The 16,252-nt window shown below is 33.0% G+C and overlaps 1 protein-coding gene across 1 annotated transcript; it reads left to right on the top strand.

Moving 5' to 3' along the window:
* Positions 1-2,461: 2,461 nt before the first annotated feature.
* Positions 2,462-4,671, top strand: LOC122277372 (dof zinc finger protein DOF1.4-like). The gene is made up of 2 exons (XM_043087337.1): positions 2,462-2,859; positions 3,028-4,671. The coding sequence occupies exons 1-2, from the start codon at positions 2,797-2,799 to the stop codon at positions 4,024-4,026; spliced, it is 1,062 nt and encodes a 353-aa protein (XP_042943271.1). The 5' UTR covers positions 2,462-2,796; the 3' UTR covers positions 4,027-4,671.
* Positions 4,672-16,252: the final 11,581 nt, after the last annotated feature.

Raw genomic sequence — 16,252 nt, 5'->3', positions numbered from 1 at the left:
GATGATCAATATCCTATCATGCATTTTAATTTACACTACTTAAAGTAACAAATACCAAAAGACTTTTAACTTTAGGTTGGTGTCCAGTTTTGGATACCCATTGGATGGACTTAAGTTGTTCACTCAGAACTCGGCCCCACTTGACTCATTCTTGCATGAATTAGAAATTGATTGTTCCCATTATAATCATAACCAATTGTGGTAACTTAAAATCAGATCAAGTGAGAAGTGGTACTCCTATGCAGCCCCAATATATAATTCCATGAATGCTAGGTGGGAGGACAAGCATATCTCTTCCCAGGAATATCATTCAAAATTCCAATAAATTATCTTCTTTAACCTGCAAGTTATGTACAATCACAAGTTGATAAATAGAGTAACTTTTTAACTTAAAATTTATATCTCATCATTTTAACTTTTTAAAATTTTCATATAAAATATAATAAATAATTTAACTTTTTCAAATTTCAATATAACAGTTTTAAATTTCAAAAAAATAATAATACTCAAAAATAATATTTTAAATTTTCATCTTAATTCAAAATTCATTTTTTACTTACCAAACTTAGGTTCAGTTTGGCCACTGGAATTTTTTATCTCAAATATAAAATTCTCATCTCATTATTACAACTTTATTAAATTTTCGAATAAAATATAATAAATAATTTAACTTTTTTTTAATTTTTTTAAATTTTAAAATAATAATTATATTAATCTTAAAACATGAGAGTCTCATCTAAGAAATTTTGGCCAAGCATAACCTAATCTTTGTAATGAGCAACTTGTCAGTATTATATATAATATATACACACTTACCCGGAAAACATGTCAGCAGTATTTTAGTTACCAAAAATCAAAGCTCAACGAGCAGAGGACTGCGGAGGAATAATGACGGGAAGTAGGGTGGAGGTGGAGGAGAAAATCCCTTGGGGAACTACAAAATCCGTTTGCTCCCCCAAACTAGCTTTGCTTTTTTCCTTCTTTTTCCTCAGGAGCTGAGCTGCCCGCCACATGGTTCTGCACCTCAGGGCTCCACACGCGCGCGCGCACACACACTCTCTCTCCAGACACCATTAACTGTTTCTTTTCCAATTTATTTGGTTTTTCATGATTTATTTTCAAACCAAATTGGATGAGAGAAGAAACACAGCCACTCCGCAATAGCCAATTCGAAGAGCGTACATCTCTTTCCTACTTTTGAGTAGAAGTGAAGCTGCAGGAGTTTTGAATAGAAAAAAAGCCGTTTTCCAAGTCCGTTTGTCCATACACCCTACAAAGTTTCTAATATCAGTATTTTGACTTTTTTTTTCGATGGTATTATTAATGGATCTAATAACAAATTATCAATAACCATGAATTTCACAAAATAATTATATAAAAAATAATCCTATAAATTAACATAATTTTATATAATCTGTTAAATTTATTTTATAATAAAAATAATTTTATAATATAACGAATTACATCAAATTATAATATTAATTAATTATAAAATTATTTTTATATAACCTTTTTATAGCTATAATATATCCCTTCATACCTACTGCTTTCTTAAGGCTTAGAACAAAATTTTAGAATGACAGCTTTAAATTTTAACATAACATCATCTAATATCATTTATTTCTTTTAAAGAATGGTAGGATTTTTCTTCGCGCATTGACTTTCCATTATCATTACTATAATAGACTTAATAACATTTATTTTATTTTAGACCTTATTTTAATTTCCTTTTCAAGATATACTAAGGCATTTATAAAAAATTTTGGGAGCCTTGCCTCTTGTAATTAAAAAAAAAAAAAAATGCCTAACAATTAAGCCGGCACTGCTGCCTCCTAGCTAGTAGATGGGATCTATGCTGAGTTTCTTTCATCTGATGTACTCTTAACCTGTAGAATGTAGGTGAGGCCTGGAGGCTATGGGGGTATTTGGATTAGCTTACCCTAATCATGTTAATTACAATGTTTAATTGATACAGATAATATTCATTTGACGAGGTCTATACATACAAATACCCTACTATATATACATATATATATATACGAGTAGTGAAACTGGGTCTCGTCTGTACTACTCCTGTGAGAAAGTTGTAGTTTGCAATGAAGACGATGAAATACGAGTTAGGCTCTTAAGAAGGCTACAATCATGCATGCGTACAGTCGAATCAGGATTTGAGCTTGGATAAGCCGTTAATAGGACAGCCAATGGAAAAACAGTTGAGTTTGGTACTATAGAATATGAATCATGAGCGAGATAATTAATAATAATAATAATAATAATAATAATAAAGTGGAAGTGGGATTTGCGGTGTGACTTTGCATGGTGTATTGTGCAGCTTACGCTTAGGGATTCCCTCTATCTATAAATCTATCCACTTGTGTATCTGTACAAAGGAATTTTACGTAGTGATGCGGACTATCATGTACAGTTTATCATGTGTAAACTAATTAATTAAATGGTGTTTTTAATTTCTTGAACCTGATCTCCTGCAAAGATTCATCTGTACTGTTACTTTACCTTCCTGTCTTCTTCTTGGATTTCGAATGTCCTTCTTGGATTTCCCATTAAAATAATGGCCTACTCAAATTCGATTTTGGACCAACACCCATCGCGTGAGATTAGATCAAATAAAACAAACACAAAATCATTGCTACAGAGTAATTAACCTCTCTCTCTTCCTGGGGGCCGGCCTTGATCTCAGACTCATAATATTTCAACCCCGCGCAAGAAAGTCTCGCGTCTCCCCCTGATCTTTGTCTGTTTACTCTTTGTTCAACGAGTCCTGTGAGAGATCAGAAAATGTTGGGTAACTGTGAGAAGATGGCCGTAGTCATCCCTCCAACTACAAACGAATGGTCACAGGTTCTCTCTCTCTCTCTCTCTCTCTCTCTCAATTATTAGTCAAAACACGACCACTACGGCACTACCCCATTTTTGTTGCTATTCTTTTGGAAGAGAATATGTCTCTTGTGTGGTTATTTTACCATAGAACGCCACCTCAAACTCTTTTCTTTTCTTTTCCCGGTGCAGAATCAGATAGATGATCAAAAAGGTTTGATGGCTTCTACGGGTACGGTAATGGAAAAACCAGTCCTGGACCAACCGCAGCAGCCTCAACAAGCCCTCAGGTGTCCGCGCTGCGATTCAATAAACACAAAGTTTTGTTACTACAACAACTACAGTTTGTCTCAGCCGAGGCACTTTTGTAAGGCCTGCAAGCGGTACTGGACAAGAGGCGGTACCCTGAGAAACGTTCCGGTAGGTGGTGGTTGCAGGAAAAACAAGCGCGTGAAGAGGCCTTCATCAGCTTCGGCTACTGATGGAGCTGCTTCTTCTTCAGCTCACCTAGACCCTCCATCTCAACCACATATCGAGATATCTTCTACCACGTCAAATCATATCAATCCTTTGTTTTATGGGTTAGCCAGTAACCCTTCTGATATGAGTCTTCCTTTTCCCAGATTCAATCCCAGAGTTTCCAATGGGGACACTGTTTCTGGGTATGATCTTCAACCCCACCTGAATGCTCTTGGACTTGGGTTTTCGTCTGGAATTATGTCTAATGAGAATGGTGGTCAGAACCGTTACAGAAATGGGTTTAACCCTTCTAAGCAAATCCAAGATGTTACATCAAACTCGCTTCTCTCAAGATATTCCATCTTCAGCTCCTCAGCTTCTTCTACTACCACTTCCCCAGCCATCGCTAATTCCCCACTCGCCTCTAGCTTTCAGCAACATGAGAAATTTGTCAATGGAGGTATCAAAGACACTCGAACAGTACTAAATCATTTTCAAACCATAGCACCATTTGAAGGCTTGCAAATACTGGGTACTAAGGAAGCTGGAATTTCCATGAAAGAAGTGAAAGTAGAAGACGGCCAGAACAGGTTGGATTGGAATGGCTATTGCCAGAATCAAATGGAGCATGTCGGCATGTCGGATCCTTCATTTTACTGGAACGCAACAAATTTTAATGGTGCTTGGAATGATCCCGGTAACATCGGGTCTTCGGTCACTTCCCTGATCTAGCAAAACCAAACATCAATTTTCATTTGTCTCCCTCTTTTTTAGTCATCTTCGTCGTCGCCGGCGTGGTCACTTAGGTTTCTGTTGATTAAATCTGTTTGTAGTGAGTCTCAGTAGGGCAAGTTTCAAAAGCAGAAATTGAAAAACACACACACCAAGACAAAAAACGCAAGATTTCACATTATTGAAGCAACGATGGGAGGAGCTTGGATCCGAGCGATCATGTCAGCTGCAGAAAATCAGCCTGTTAGTTTTATTATCAGGGTTGAGACTCATTAATTGCGCTGAGAGGAACGTCGGATCCTCTACATCTCATCGCCATGGGTTTCATCGGAATCACCTACGGCGCTACGCAGTGTGGAAGGTTTTCGTTCAGTAAGTTGGTCGACTTTGTTGTATGTATATATATGACTGTCTTTTTTGTTTTTTTCTTTCTTTGTTACTAGATGGAGCTGGGGGTATATGTTGCAGTCCTCAATGAAGATCATCTGAGGAACTAATTAGTTTTACTTAAGTTTACCTACTTTTTTATCCTGCTTTGAAGTACTGTTCATGAGGGGGAAGGGGGTATAATGGTATAGACAAAGAGGGAGATTTGTTATCTCAATGTTGCTAGTTATTAGTTCATATGCTTCACATTGTTACGTATCCCGGCACGCGCATATATATATATATATAATATGAATATATATAATATATGTATATATAGCTGAATTATGTTACATTCAATTACATTTACGTATCATTTACGTATTTTAATAATGTGATTGACTATATTATTTCATTTACATAAAAATAATTGTATATAAAAAATACACAAATTTTTTATATGTAAGTGCTAACCCACTCCTCATTAATTAGTGCAACCAAAATTTTTTATATATAAGTGCTAACCCACTTCTCAATTAATTAATCCCGTTTTGGTTGCACTAATTAATTAGCTTGTTTGTCCAAGCTGATAGATTAACACGTAGTGATTGGTCCAAACAATGTAGTACTTTTGGTGAAAGATCAAATGATTGCAAATTAATTAATTATATGTGTGTATTCCTGATCGATCTGGGGTTTTTGGCCACTTGGGAAAGTTCAAGGGACAATTAGAGGCTAATCCAGGCTTCAAATGTAGCCGGAAAGGATGCTTCAAACACAGAATTAATAAATTGCCACGTCATTCTTTCCTGGAAACCCACCCGCGGTCTTGACATTACAAATTTACATGATGCTTTGCCATCTCAAAATCACCAGCTAGCTTTTACTACCCTCTTCAACCTGGCGGCCAGGAAATAACAATGAAAATTAGAGCAGATGATCATGTGCCGACGGTCAGTTCCCCAGCTTCCTGCAAGTAGTCCGCAGTACTCATGTTAGGTCAAATGAAAGAAGGTACGTAGTACTACGTCCATTATTGTCTAGAACATGACCTGAGCTGGATTTAGACGCGTGGCAAATAAAGTGGAATCGTATGGGTGATGCAGGAGGGGCGGATGGGTTCAGTACCTTTTTGTCAAACGTATACACCCTCTGCAAACAAGTAGAGTTTTATTACGTATAAATATAGTCATATATTAATCTGTATATTAATATTAATTTATTTATATTTAAAATTTAAATTAACATTATTTTTAATAAAATTTACTTTTTTATCAATTATATCATATTAATATATAGATTAATATATAATTATACTTACAATTATATTTTTTCAAACAAATACTCCATCTCTCCTAGCATGTTATATATGCGTTTATTTGATAATGATATTTTCAGTTTTAAAATATCTACCTCTTGCATATTCTATTTGAAAAAATAACTAAATTTAAAATTTATATAAAAAATATTTTTTAATAATAGATTCAAGTTTTTTAAAAGGAGAATGCAAGATTTATATCATTGTATATAAATTGTTAATATATCATACATTCATATATACTCTATTATTTATACTTAATTAAAATAATTAAGTAATTTTTTCTTAAATACCTAATTTGTAAGAAAATATAAATAATCTATGCATAATGAAATTAGTTAATATTTATTAACCATATATAAAATATATGAAATTATTAATAATTATGCATATATACTAAAGAATAAAGTCTAAGTTAGTAAGTAGTAACTATCAATATTATAAATGTAATTATAGTTATTTTTTTAATGAGTTAGTTATATAATCCACATTAATAATTCACCTAATTTTAATTTTAGTGATTTAAATAAATTTTTTATTAATTTATTTGCAAAAAAAGATGAAACAAAATAATAAAATAATCAATTCTGCTAGGGATAAGCGGGGGTTAATCGGCCGTACGTAAGTGCTTACGTGGAAAAAAAATAAAAATAAAATAAAAGTTAGAGCTCTCTCTCTCTCTCTCTCTCTCTCTCTCTCTCTCTCTCTCTCTCTCTCTCTCTCCTTTCGATTCTACCTTCCTGGGTTTTCTTCCATCTCTTTCTTTGCTTGTTTTTTTTTTCTTGATCTGAAATTATGAGAAACGTTAAAAATGCAACCAACGGAGATTGAGTTTTAGAAAAAAAAAAAAATTTGCAAAAATACTCAAAAGTACACTGGGTTGCAGATGGCAAGACACTTCTCTTCGTCTTCGTGCGTAACTGAGTGACAAATTTTGTGGGTTGGCATTGTTGATCTGTGCACCATGGGTTGGAGCTTCTTTAGAATATTTTGCTTTTCTTTTCACTATGTATTGAAACTTTTCTTGAAAATTTTTTGAGACAGATCTGTGCAAAATCAAGGTGTTCACTTCCTTTCGCTTGGCTGCCAACCATAGTGTCGGCATACCAGTGCATTTCTTGCTCTCTTTCAGATTTCTATTTCCTCTACAACCCAGTATATTTCTAAGCAAAAAACTTATTCTCTTTTCGATTTTAGATCCTCTGCAACCCAGATGATTTTTATTTCTAAAAAATACACCAAGGGGCTAACGAAAGGGGAACGAAGAAGATAAACTTTTGAGAAAAGAGATCAGCCCAGCTTCTACTCTGTTCGTTCTTCAATCGAGATCAGATTCGGTTTATTTTTTTCGTCGTTGTTCTTAGAGAATTTTTTTTTCGGTGCTAGCAAGTTCTTTATTGCTATTCGTGGGAGTTGCTGCTTTCTACGACTGCAAACTTTGTGGTTTTGAGTTTTGATGACTATCAAAAATTTTTTTTTTCTCGGTGGTTTCCAGAGTTGCGAAAATCTATTCTTGTTCTTGGTTTTTTTTTTTTTTTTTTTTTTTTCCGCGTGGTGGTTGCGCACATCTGAGTTTGTCGGTTGTTACTGATGGTGACTAAGTGGTGGTCGAACACTTCTGCGGTGTTGGGCAGTGATTTCTTTACTTTTGGACAATGACTCTCTCTGTGCCAGCATTCTCTGAGGGTGGTGGTGTGTGAAGGTCGAAGGAGAAAATCGGTTTAAGGACCAAGAACCCAGAAACGACGCCGCTTTTATAAAGGGTTGTCATATCATCAAGTCGTTTGTGCGCCGTTTGCTCCTTGTGACTACATCCAGCATTTTTGTAAAATAATTGAGTTAGACTGAACAGACCGACTAAACCGGTCTGGAAAAATGATGGACTGAAGATTTCGATCTATCACTCCTGAGACCGGACGGATTTACGGCCATACATTTTAAGATTGTATCTAATATGAAAAATACTTTAAACATAAAAATAAATATATAAAATAATACAACTTAATTTTATACGTTATATTATAAAATTATTTTTATTATAAAATAAATTTAAGAAATCACATAAAACCACGTTAACGTGTAGTTTACCTTTGTGCATTTGTATGTACGTATCACTTCTCACTTATGTTACTCTATTTTTCTGTTCAACCAATTGAAGAGCTTCCAGAAGAGAACTGGCGAGAGCTTTGACTGGGTTCAGTACTGTTGCAGATATTATTATTATTATTGTCGTTAATTGGATAAACTCGTAGCAATGATAAAAAAAAGACATCTAATTCTCCGAGTTGACTACAAAACAAATGAATAATCTAATTAGAGAAAAGTATATATTGTCTTGATTGTTCATCATCTTCATGATGATATTAATGTCGGCCAATTGGATTCCAATCCTAAGACATCTACGGCTTGAATGTCTATGTTGATTACCAACGTCTAAATCTAAATGAATGAGAGAATGGTGCTCATATGATTTTGTGAAATTATTTTTATATAATATTAAAATTATTTTTTCATTATTAATATAAAAGCTTTCCCCAAGGTTGGGCCATTCAATTCTTTCACCCCGCGAGTTAAGTTTGTGACGTAGGTATACAAAGATTGAGATTCATTGAATTTCTTAAGACTGAATTTAAGGGTTGAGAAAGAAAGAAAATAGATATTGTCGGCCGGCTTTTTCCTCCGTTTAAAATATTCGGAAAAAGTATAGTTATAAATATAATTATCTACTAATCTGTGTATCAATGTGATGTGATTGATTAAAAAATAAATTTTATTAAAAATAATGTTAATTTAAATTGTAAATATGAAAAAATCAGTATTGGTACACAAATTAGTATGCGATTGTGCTTGTATATAGCAAAACTTAAATATTCGAATGCACTTTTAGATTACGTAATATTAAATTAAGAGTAATGTAACACTGATTGTATAAAAATAATTTTATAAATTGATGTGATTTATCTGATATTTTAGATCTATTTTATACAAAATAATTTTATAATTTAATAAATTACATTAAATTATGATTATTTTTATATAATTAATTGTGATTAGAATATTTTGCTTAAATTAAACTCTATGCGGAAACTAAAGAAGTGGATCGAAGAAGACGAATCTTTTCTGACAATCACCGAGGAAGGCACCAACTACCAAGTGGAAGTCGCTATCGACCAAAACATGATCATGGCCAAACATCATCATTTCCTTATTTCAACTTACGTATGATTTCAACTCACCTAAATCTTTCATCTTACCTTATCTGATGAAACACCCCGTGATTAAAGCATTAGAGTCTCACTACTCCCCAGATAAAATAAAAGTTAATGATACTTTACACCTTTCTTATCTAATTCTTTTTTCTTTTTTCTTTTTATCTCTTTAAATTTTAAATTTGAATTAAAAATCTCACAATATGATCTTCTCACATACTTTAAAAATAAATAAATTCAATCAAATAACCGTACTCATATAACTTAATTAAATAAAAATTAACATTATTTTATTCTTTGAGCTAGTTTTTATAAAATTAAATTTATTTTTAATTAATTTACATAATTACGTTAGCTGATTAAATTTATTATCTTCTAAATTATACAAAAACAACATATTTTTAAATTTTTAATCCAGATTCAAATAGTAAAATGAGAAAAAAAAATTAAATAGTAAAGCAATAGTAAAGAAGGTGTAAAGATATTATTATCCTAAAATAAATAAAAATGCTTATTCCACTTATGGTGGTCACCGATTGAGTTTTTTTATTTTTTTACTTAAATACATAAGTAAATATTTTTTAATAAGTTTTTAATTTTTATCTTATTTTTAAAAAAAAAAAATTTCTAATGAATTTTTTTTTAAAAAAATAAAATTATGGGAGTATCACCACCTTAAAATAAATATGGGACCAGAGTACTACTCAGTTTGTAGTCTACCATTTAGTGGGCCTCCTGGAGACATTGGGCCCAACCCCTTCGCACTCTTGTGTAACACAAAACCATGGCTGGGGTTTACTTCTCGTATTTTGGGCTTATAGCTGTTGAAAAAGGTTGGGATATAAAATTATAAGAACACGCTAGAAACAATTGTAGGCTTTGAAAAGTGCCTATTGATAATTTACACTGACTTCGTATCTTTGATAATTACATAATTTTGGAAGGTATATCTCCCATCCTCACCTTAAGTACAAAAAATTTCCCTTTCTGATACAGGGGTGAGGTTTGAATCTGGTTCTCCTATTTAGAGATCATCAGATCTTATGGTCTAAAGGCATATAAAACTTCCGCTTTTTAAGGAGAAAATCTATGATGACTTGGACACTAAGGTCAATGATTTAACAATTGATTATGGTTGAAGACGAAAATTAATCCGTGCTTCAAAATATTGTCGCAATTTAGGATCAGCCTCTTTTAATTAATTAATATTAAGGCTACAAAATTTTCCAGCCATGCCGACAGATTAGTCTACATATATAGACAATTATTAATTTTCAGGAGGTATTTGGTCCAACTCACATGTAGTTATCCATTCCCCCCCCCCCCCCCCCCCCCCACCACCGACAAAGTTCCCATCTTGTTTTCTTTTTCCCAGTCCATCTTTTGGGCCAAAACCTCAAATTTATTTACATATATATATATATATATATATACAATGTTTCTTCTAATGTATTACAATTTTAAAATATATAAATCTTGTAATTTTTTTTTTAAAAAAGTCGATAAATATGAAATTATATTGAAAAATCTAAATTTTTAATCTAAAAAACGTACGTCACTTTGCAAACTTTATAAATGGATCTAACATTACTCTTCTATCGGATATCTCGAACTTTATAATTACAGATTCATTACTAGCCTTCTTTTTTTTCTTTTATTTTTCCTCTCTCCAAGGAACTAATTCGTACTGTCCATATACGTTTGATCGACTTTGCTCTTGACTTTTGAAATAGCGCAATAATATCTGATACCATCGCATTCAGCTTTCACGATAACATGGAATGATGATAGGAGATTGAGTAATTGAAATTCTACTCCATTTACGCTAATTGTGGCCACTGACACGGGCTTGAAAGCGATAATACTTTATTAAACTATAAAAATAACGTTATTATTGAAGACAAACACATGATGTCCAAGGTTATAATCTTAGTCCCAATGTTCTAAACCCCACCAACTACATTATAAAACTTGGTATAGTTAAGCATTATAATATATATAATAAATGTTGGTACCATAAGTAGCTGAAATCATTATCGATGAACCAAAGAGAAGAGGACAAGTAGCCCAATACGAGAAAAATAGGACCAGATATGAGCAGTTAGTAAGATTTGTTTAATAATTAGGGTTGGTGCTGGATGACACGTACATACGGATATATATGATCCACGCGCCACCGCAGTGAGAAGCTCCTCCTACTATTGCCACACGTAGTATTTTTGGCGTCAAAGACTTTGGATTTCTTAGATTCGACTGACCTCCATACTCCTAGCGTGACGCATGTTTCTCACGTGCCGCCACAGTCCCTGAACGTTATCTTTTGACGATTCGACGACTTTCCTGTCTGTTATCTGTCTATGTTTTCGTTTCTCCTAACTATAGATCATGGGAAAAAGGTAGTGGAAGTCTCCTACAACCAATTCAAACCAATAAAATGCAGTACACAAATCACTTCACTGCAACTTTCAGATGTAGTATTACAGTCTATTTATCGAACTATATCAAAATCGCTTTAAGCGGCTTTCTCTTGTAGAAAATGAGTGGGGTCAAGTCACTGACCTCATATCCTTTTTTTTTTTTAAAAAAAAAATTTCTTGTATTGTATTTGCTGGTTGGATTGAATATTGGGGCTTCCCACCCTGTTAACTATTGTATCATGTAATTACTAAATATATCTACAATATTATGCTTGCTTAAAAAAAAAAAAAAAACAAAAAAAAAAAAAGAAGAACAAAATCAGGACCTAAAGCTAGCTAGCTAGCTAGCTGCGAATTAATCAAGCATGCGAGGGTCGTTTTCTTGTTGAATCATGGTTTCAAACCTTTGCTCACAAGCAACGGGTCTCATCCATTAATCCCACCGAATGTTTGAGGGTCATTGCCATTATAATTAGTCAATCCGTCGGTCCTAGCTTCAAAACATGCTGGGACCTTGCGGTCGGACCCCTCTGTCTCTCTCTCTTTTATCTGACTGACTAATTTCTTGGTTGTGACCTTTGATTTCTTCCAAATTAATGCTGCTACTCCTCTTATATATTCTCTTTTGTAATTATAATACATAATTTGAAAGCAATTATTTCGATATAAAGAATTCTAGAAAAAAAAACGTCTTAAATCCATTTGAACAAAACTTTTAGAATTTTGGTCGTTTAACCTGATCATGATCTGTTTTGGTCTGATCATCGGTATAGACTTTACGTTCGAAAGAGATCATAATCAACCTTTTTGATCTTTTCAGTTTCCTTCATTAAAATTTTCTGTTTATTTTTGGTGAAAAAAAAAACCGTACGTTTCACTTAAGAGAGAGAGAGAGAGAGAGAGAGAGAGAGAGAGAGAGAACAGTACTTCAATTTTATTTTAAACCCTCACACGGATGAACAACTGAGTTTAAGAGTGTTAAGTTATCCCTTTCACTTAAATATATAATGTTATAGTTTTGTCTGAACCTTATTGGAATGTGAAAACGAGAGTGGTTCATGCATGGCGTGTCATTACATATAGTTATAATATAATGAACTCGAATAAACTTTGTAAAAGAATTATGAATATAATGATCTGTCCATGTTTATCATGAACAGAAGGTAATTAAACAAGCATATTATATGTATTATATATTCTGATTTTGTTATTAAATTCCAGCTTATCGAATCCCACTCATAATATTATTATTACTTAATATTCCATGAGTGGCTGCGCATTATTCTCGCTTACACTTGCTCGTCATGAAAATCGTGGGGATATAAGGGAATGATACTCAATTAATCTAATCATGATATATACTCGATTATGGCCTCATCTTGTTATAAATGTGGTGGAATATCCTTTGTTTAACATATCTCAGAGATCAGTCAACCTAATCCTCCAATGAAATGTAGAGAAGGAGGGAATTTGTTCGTAATGCGCAAAGTGCATGCAGTATGGGTGATCGAACTAGCTTATAGGAGCAGCTAGGGTTCAAAGATGGGGATAAAAGCACGTTGAAAAGCCTATAACACTTGGCCGAAATTAAAGTAATGAACATCACCATCTCTAGCTGAGGACCACGACCTTCCTAATTTAGGGCTGAAATTTGGCTTGATCAACGGACGTACTTGAATATATTAATCAGTTTTGAATTAAGTAGTGGCTGTTAATTTATTCATCTTCCATGAAAAATGTGTATTTATGCATGGGAGAAGTATATACATATTTTGTTTCAATTTACATGCATCATTATGCATGATTTGGAGGGTAGTGTGTGTGTGTGTATATATATATATATTTATGTATGTGTGTGTACACGTGGTGACCTCAGAGCATGAGGTGAAAGATTATATATTCCACGTTCGGTCGAATCATACAAACGTTAGTTCCAATTAAAAACCAATTTGTCTCGGAATTGTTGAGCTGTAAGACCCACTTTCACTGACCAAATGATGATGTTGTAACGGGGCCTGCCAGCTTCCTATACCGATGAATCGATCGATGGGATGCTTCGATGGAAAGTGGAAACCCCCCTCAATACTACTCTAGCTAGCTAGCTACAAATGCCAATGATATTTTCAAAAAGAAGAGCTAAATATAAAGTATTAAAAGGTCCCCCACACATCAAAATCTTGTACATGGAGCTGTGGTGGTAAAGCCAGACACTGGCTTGTTCCTCCATGCACCAACCCATTTCGCAGGACCGCAGCATAGCTTTGGAGGAATTAAAGTTGACAAATAATGTAAGGGGGTTCACCCCTAGTCTCTCTCTCCCCCAAAAACACATGAAACCTCTATCATTATGTCCTCCTGTACTACTGCATGCAAGCCGCTCATGTTCACCAGCACACTCCATCGGGAATTTTTTTTTTTTTTTTTTGGGGTTTTGACCTAAACATCTCTAGATCGATTACGTAAGCTTGAATGTCAAATATAAGTAATTACTCTCATTTTATTTTATTTTTCTATTAAAAAAGATGTCACACATTCATCATCATTAACAGATAAAAAAATCAAATAAATAATTATTCAATAGTTATAAATATACCACATCTTATTTAGTAGAATGGTAATATTGTAGTGTATAGATTGTTCCTATATATATATATATATGCACTCTAATTAATAAGCTGATTACTGCATGCTGCATGCATAACTCAAGTGGTGGTGGTTAATTACTTGAGTGGATCGGATGAGTAGTATATAGTTGAGTTGCTGCAATTTGCATGCCACTAGGGATTAGGACTAGATCATTCTTGAACTATATATACATACGTAAGCAAATTATAATTATGTATATCTTTAAATATTTTTAAAAAATAAAAAAATATCACTAATAAGCACTTCTTTAATTATTAAATTAAAGAAAACAAAAAATAAAAAAATTCAATCCATCATTTTTATCAATCACTTTTATTGATTCAACTCGTATTTTACTTGAAAATTTTAGGGACGGACATTATTGCATATTGTACGTTGTTTTGGAAATTGTACGGAACACAAACCATTTATGGTAAGTAATTTTGTCGGCGATTTGTTTTCTAAACCAAAAATACTTTATTATAAAGATAATTATAGTTTTGTCTTTTATTTTCATCCTAAACTATCAAGAATTTCAATTTACAGTACCATATATAATAAACTACTTATATTTTCAAATTGCACTACTACATATTAACTAAAACCTGGCCGTAAAAATTATATCACACTGCAAATTTCTTTTTATTATATTCATTCTTGAAATACATGCTTAATTTTACAAGTAACAATTTTTTTTTTTTTTTATTAAAGATAATAGATCAGATCATCATATCCTTAATCAGCATTTGAAATTCAACATTGCAATATCTTGGTCAACTTATCATTAACATAAAAAGTTGGTTAAACGAGAAATATTTTAGCCATAAATGGATTACTCACAAAATGACGTATTTGATGCGGTACTTTAGATTGTAAAGTAATTTTTTTCGTAAAGTAGATCTAACAGATTATATGAAATCGCATTATTTATAGATTTACTTATATGCAATCTTTTTACGTATGAAACACGATGAAGATGTATTTGAATATTCAAGTTTCTAATTATAAGTTTTAAAGCTCTGATTGTGAAGCTGATAAAAATTCTAAATTTTTGGAAAAAAATGCTCCGATTAGATAGTGAAAATGTTTTATCTTATCTCATTTTATCTTTATAATTTTTTCAAAATTTTGTACAAAATATAATAAATAATTTAATATTTTCAAATTTTAAAATAATAATAATATTAAAATTTTATAACAATATTAATTTCATTCAACTTTCATCTTATCTTAACTAACTATCCAAATACCTAAACCGGTGACTCAGGAGGGATTCAGCTAGTGGGGAGGGTTCGTTTTCACGAGGGGTACTGCTTCGGGTGTGCCTGCAGCTTGTATATTCAATCAATAATTCAGTAACAGTGATCATTTCAAACTGGTGTTCTACGTGTTTGTACTTTTTGTGATGACCAGAGTCCAGAGAAATGTGCATGCACGCCACTATCAGCCATTTCGTTTGGTACGTCAAGTACGACAAAGCATGCTCTAATTGAAGCTGCATGATCTCTTTCATCGCAATTTAACTGCGACCAGACCACAGACAGACACTGAGAGAGAGAGAGAGAGAGAGAGAGAGAGAGAGAGAGAGAGAGAGCAGATGAAAGTTGAATGATCGAGGCTCTGGATTCTGGAATATTAGGCTCCTGATGAATATATACGAAGGCATCCGCTACTACGCGATCGAGGATCCTGTCATTGATCTTCTAAAAATTTATATAAAGCCCCAAATAATCTCCTTGCATTGACTTTTCTATCTTGTTCCTAAATTATTAACTTGGCTATCTTCTTCTCTCTTTTTTTTCTCTTTTTGGTGGAGAAGCACGTACGGTAACTTTACAAAATATTCGATTATTTCTTAAAAGATTTTAAATACAGTAGAAAAAGTAGGCTAAATATATATATATCTATAGATAAAAGGGAAAATCAACTAAATGCCCTAAAAATGTGGGGTGTACGATTGGTCATCAGCATCTGCGCCAGTATGAGTGTTGCCGATGAGCATTTGGAACTGAAAAGTGAAAAAGCTAAAGCGTTTTGATTCAGTTATCCACATGCACGCACCGAAAAATGAACCATCTGTCGACTTTTCTACAAAGACATGGTGCAAGCTGCCCCCATCTACGTATTCTACATCCTCTTCAACTATATATTTATATGTATATATTCTCCATTTTTTTGAAAATTTTCTTAGAAGATCACGTAACTAAAAAATTAAGAAGGAAAGCCCGTCTTTTAAGAATCATTTTACTCGTTATATGCACAATAAAGCAGAAGATTAAAGCAACCAAACA

Source organism: Carya illinoinensis, chromosome 9 (assembly GCF_018687715.1).
Source record: "Carya illinoinensis cultivar Pawnee chromosome 9, C.illinoinensisPawnee_v1, whole genome shotgun sequence".
Classification (NCBI taxonomy): Eukaryota; Viridiplantae; Streptophyta; class Magnoliopsida; order Fagales; family Juglandaceae; genus Carya; species Carya illinoinensis.
Note: the sequence above shows the minus strand (reverse complement) of the source record. Positions and strands in the feature narration are given on the sequence as shown.